Raw genomic sequence first — 5418 nt, forward strand, 5'->3', positions numbered from 1 at the left:
AATCACATTTTTCTGACCCATCTTTTGGGGGGTTTAGATTAGTCCGGATATGTAGAACATAATAGTATCACCCTACTGTAAGCACATTTCAACACCTCGTTAGTAGCCTATAACATGCAGTTCTTTGTAAATTATTTTTCAGTGCTTTGGTGCAGGCTTTCACACCTAAATGAGCACACATCAAGAAAATGAATGTTACTCTGTTTTCAGTTCCTAGACCCTTTTGAAATATGAATGTTCTAGCAGCGAACCAAAGTGGTTCTGTAAGGGGTTTTCAGAGGGAGGATAGCGGAACCTGTTTTGGTTCTGTGTGGCGTCTATTTGTTTGTTTTAGGATGCTAATAAGTTATTCGCATCAACGTTCTTTGCTAACTGCTTAGCAACATCACAGCGTTTTTTAGCTATAATAACTGTTTAGCAACATCACAGCCAAATGACGTGATGGAGCCATCACCATACTACGATATGAACACTTTTGCGATAAATAGCAGTGTTTAAATGGTAGGTCATGTTCAGAAAAGGCTGTTACAGTACATAAAAGTGCATTTTGAATGGCAGGTGAACCAAGGGGAGTGTATGAGCGGGTATTGTGACTGTGTGTAGTGTTTGTAGGCTTATTTTTGGAAAATATTTAGTTAATTCTACTGTAAAGATATAGTTTGGTCAAGTTTACAGTGTACTTTTCCTGTTGAATGGTGTCGATTAGTAAGATTTCAAGTAACATTCAGTCATCTAGCTTGTGCATCCATCTGCTATGTGCATCAATTCTCAACAACCATCTCCTAAAGAACCTCATTTTTATAGTCTTGTTAAAGAACTATTTTTTTTCCATAAACATTTTCTTGTAATCTCCAATTTGAACACAAAACAGTGATTCTATGAAAAACAAAATCATTATTTCTATGCTAGGACAGTCATGGTTATAAGTACACATGCATTTCAAAGATAAAAGTGAATCGATAACTCTCAAATTGTAGAGAAGAAAAGGTTGTACACGTGCACTTCTACAGGTAGAGTGCAGATTTCTAACAGTAAGTGGTCAAACTCTCCTTCCTCGATTCCTTTGGCATAACTGAACATTGCATTCAAGACAGATATTCAAAAAAGTAGACAGTGTCAGTTTACAAGGCAGCCATTTTGTTTCTTGGTGATAGCATGATCTATTCGTCCTGCTGGCAATGTAATTTAATGACATTCTTTGACAGGGGCCAATTATTCCCTTACTTGCAACATGCATATCAACAAGACCCGCAGTATTAGAGTGAGATAGATGAAAGGATTCCACAGAGATCAAGTCATTGAACGCAACAGGAAGTGCACTTTGGAGCCAACCAATCATACATTACTTCTGCTTCATGGGAAGCATCCCAGTTGGCTACAGCAACACGCCCTCAGGAATCTCAAGCATTACATTATGACATCACATTCTGTTGTTTCAACTGCCGTTCACAATATAATCTTAAAGTGATCACAACCTCAAACTATTGGAAAATAGCACAACAGACTTAAGTTTAACCATAACCACTCTTCAAGTGTGCTCTTGTCCAAACCAAAAGATGTTACTGCATATGTGCCTTTTCACATAAATTCAGGTTGGTAATCTTAAAAAAAACTTTAGGCACAGGAATGGTGTCTTCTGTGAATAAAAATGGTTCTTCCAACTGTCAAGAAGATTGGAACCCGTTAGACCGCCCACAAGACTCACATTCAGGTTAAAGGCAGAGAGGAAATCATCGCTTCCTCTCATGTTAGTTATCCTACTGACACTGTCTCAACCCGGGAAAACAACACACAGTCATTCAAATGCGTAGACATCATAGTTCGGTTGTGATGGACGTTAGACTGCCTCATAGCCCTCCGGTGTGTGTGTAGATGTTTCATGTTGATGCCATCGGTCTGCTATTTCGTCTGCTGCGATCGGAGATGAGGCAAGTTACGGTTTGGCTTTCGGAGGCCAACGGTGGAAGCCGCAAACCTTATTTGAGATGTTCGATTATGACGATGTCACCTCCCTCCGGGTCGCCCCCGAGGCCGTTAAAGAACAGGCCGCCATTTCTGGTCATGGCCGGCAACCCCCCCTCCTTCTCCCGTTCCTCGTCGATGGACAGGGCCCTCCTGGGCATGGTCAGCTCCGGGGCGAGGTTGAGGCTCAGCTCGGACGACAGCTTGTGCTTGATGGAGGCGGCCCGCTGTAACTTGTCGTAGATATCCACGCTGACCCGCCTCCTCGTCTCCTTAAACTCCGCGGAGACGTTGGCTGTCCACTCGGCGGCGTGGGCGCGGATCTCCCCCACCTGGGGAGAAAAAAAACGAAGGGGAGGGAGGCGTTAGGGAGGGCGGTGGAGGGGAGGAAGGAGAGAGTGGGGTGGAGGGATAGAAAGAGAAAGTAAGGAAGGGGGTGGTGGACCTGCTGTTCTGTGCAGACAGTCTTGCTTTCTGTGTCGTTTCCAGGAAGTCACCTCAATTACATATATGTTTCCAACACCTGCCTAGCCTGCCCCGTTTGCTCTTTATGATCCGGCGTGGAAAATGTAGTCCTAAGACACATGCACACACAAACACACACTGGCCCACACACAATGCTACACCCAAACAAACACACACAATCACACACCCAAATAAATCCATATACATGGCCTCAGCCCTTGCCAAAGATACCAAAATGAAATTACATGAATTCAGAGTCAACACACCGAGATCAGGGACCATAGACCACCTGCCGGGTCTACTGTATACTTCAGTTCCTCAAACAGACTGGAGTGATGTAAAAACAGCTAGAGATCTCCTATCGGCTTAGTAAATGAGGGTGTTAGTGTAATAGACGCTGGTCTATGTTACCGGTATTATTTATTGATATACAGGTAATGAAAAGACAACAGCGAGGGACTGTCTGTTGTAAAAGATCAGAGGTTGGAGGAAGGGTTGTTCATTGTTTGCGTTGGTTGTGCTCAGAGCACAACCCACGGTATCAAACCAACCCTCATAACCCTCACGCACAAAACTACAGCTTCAGAGCCACCAAGTATCAAAGACGTTGGACTGAAACAGGGACATTAGACAGATCACATGAGCGCTGAGGTTTCGTTTCACCCACAATGCAAATGAAGACAATAGACGATGTATTTGCAACACAAATAACAATAGAGAAAAATCTATTTTAACGAAGAAAAGGATCAGGGCCTTTACCAGTAAATATACCATTGGCTGCTTGATGGGATGCTTGGTTAAAAGCCAATTAAATAGAGGATAGAACTCCATGTGTGTTCACCTTTTAGGAGCCTGGCAGAGTCCCTGGAGAAACTCACAGCCTTTTCAGGTGGATTTGATCTGATTGGGAAATATTTAACTTGATTGAAAACGATTTTGGTGTTTTGACTGAGACGAGGTGGACTAAAGGTCAGAGGTCTCTAGCATAGACCGACCTGTATGTGGATGTCAGTGATAGACAGATAGGCGCACACACACACTCTCTCTCTCTGTGTCTCTCTCTCTCTCTCTCTCTCTCTCTCTCGCTCTCTCTCTCACTCACACACACACAGACACGTACCTCCTCTTTGGTCTTCTTGGAAAGGACTCTTAACCAGTCTCCTATCATGCTGAGCACTGCAGCAAAATAGGCCAGACCAACCAGGATCCAGAACCATACGACAGGCTTGTAGTAGTCCAGATACTCAATCTCAGAACCACCTAGAGGAAAACAGAAATAAGACCCCGTCTGAAGCTTCAACGCCATCTCGCTTTGTGTAAGCTCAGATCAAGATGGCACCTCCCTCCTCTTGCTGGGACTGTTCTCTGGACAGGATGAATGTTACAGTAGCTAAAAGGATCGCTTCTTGTCCATTGCTGTCTATGGAACTGATTAACCCTTGTGCTGCCTTCGGGTCACAATGACCCGAAGGTTCACAACGACTCATCATTGTGCTGCGACAACTTTACCCAATACAAAAACAAAAAAAAAGCTTTTTCTTTTAACTTTTGCGCTGTGGGGGGTGTGAGACAGCCCGACGGTTAAAAGAAAATCACTTTATTTTCGTATGAGGTAAAGTTGTCGCAACACGTGGGGGGTCACAATGACTGAAGGGTCACAATGACATTTACATTTAGTCATTTAGCAGACGCTCTTATCCAGAGCGACTTACAGTAAGTACAGGGACATTCCCCCGAGGCAAGTAGGGTGAAGTGCCTTGCCTAAGGACACAACGTCAGTTTGCATGACCAGGAATCGAACTGGCAACCTTCGGATTACTAGCCCGATTCCCTCACCGCTAAGCCACCTGACTCCCCGACCCAAAGATAACAAGCAAAATCTACTTTGTGGCTTTATTGTGACTCAGGATCACATTATAAATCTTAAATCTCGTTACCTGCGACAAAGTCCCCAAACCCGATGGTCGTCAGGGTGATGACGACAAAGTATAGCGACTCGAGAGCGCTCCAGCCTTCGATGTGCTTAAAGATGGCGGCCGGCAACGCCACGAAGAGCAGGCAGCCGAAGAGGATAAAGAGGACGGTGGACGTCACTCGGATCTTCGTCTGGCTCACGTCCCACTTCTGACGAAGGGGAAAGAGAGAGGAAGGTTAACGGAAAGAGGGAGAGAGAAAAGGGCATGGAATACTCTTTGGGGCTAAAAGAAGTTTGCCGTTTGCCGAAATCTACCCAGACATGAGGGACAGAGAGATGCAGTGGGGATGACACTATTCCCTAGTGAGATATGGTCATGAATACATTTCTCGCAGCCCTCATTTAGGATGTAGCTTATAGCCAGGACTGCAGTCCCAAGAGCATGGAGAAGTAATTATGTAGAGCCTCACACGCACGCACACACTGAACTCTGGGCTCCTACGAAACACTGGTAATTTGTGTTTGTGTTTGTTAGTATGTCTGTGTGTGTGTGTGTGTGTGCGCACACATTTCCACTCCTCCATAGACCTAAACTTCTGTCTATTATCTGTTTCAAACAACTGTCTGCCTTCAACCCCCAAAACACAATTACTTTCCTAAACACCCATGTGAATAACGATACACAGGGTCCAAAGTTGGTAAAAATTATAAATCTTTTTAAACACAAACACACACATGCTGAAGCTGAAGATTTCTGTATGCAGCAAATTAATCATTGCTTCAAAGAGGCTTATAGTTATCAGCTCTGTCTAAGCTATTCATATCAATGAAAATACCTAAATTAAACACTGCTTGCAAATATTGTTTAATTGTTCGGGTGCATTTCATTTACATCACCCAGAAAACCACTGAGTTTCAAAAGTATACATTTCGAGGTAAATTAAACACACCGGGGAGCTGTAAGTGAGAATGTGAGGCCAGATGTTACATTTACATTTAGCAGACGCTCTTATCCAGAGCGACTTACAGTAAGTACAGGGACATTCCCCCGAGGCAAGTAGGGTGAAGTGCCTTGC

General features: G+C 44.1%; 1 protein-coding gene across 1 annotated transcript in view; it reads right to left on the reverse strand.

Moving 5' to 3' along the window:
* Window positions 1-1976: 1976 nt before the first annotated feature.
* The window catches only part of LOC136965804 (potassium channel subfamily K member 2-like), an 8101-nt gene continuing 4659 nt past the window's right edge, over window positions 1977-5418 (reverse strand). The window contains exons 5-7 of the mRNA XM_067260056.1: window positions 4365-4551; window positions 3548-3687; window positions 1977-2294 (exon numbers count right to left, since the gene is read on the reverse strand). Of these exons, the coding sequence (XP_067116157.1) occupies window positions 1977-2294; window positions 3548-3687; window positions 4365-4551 (645 nt within the window). The remainder of the gene's footprint in view (window positions 2295-3547; window positions 3688-4364; window positions 4552-5418) is intronic.

This window comes from Osmerus mordax, chromosome 22 (assembly GCF_038355195.1).
Source record: "Osmerus mordax isolate fOsmMor3 chromosome 22, fOsmMor3.pri, whole genome shotgun sequence".
NCBI classification, from domain to species: Eukaryota; Metazoa; Chordata; class Actinopteri; order Osmeriformes; family Osmeridae; genus Osmerus; species Osmerus mordax.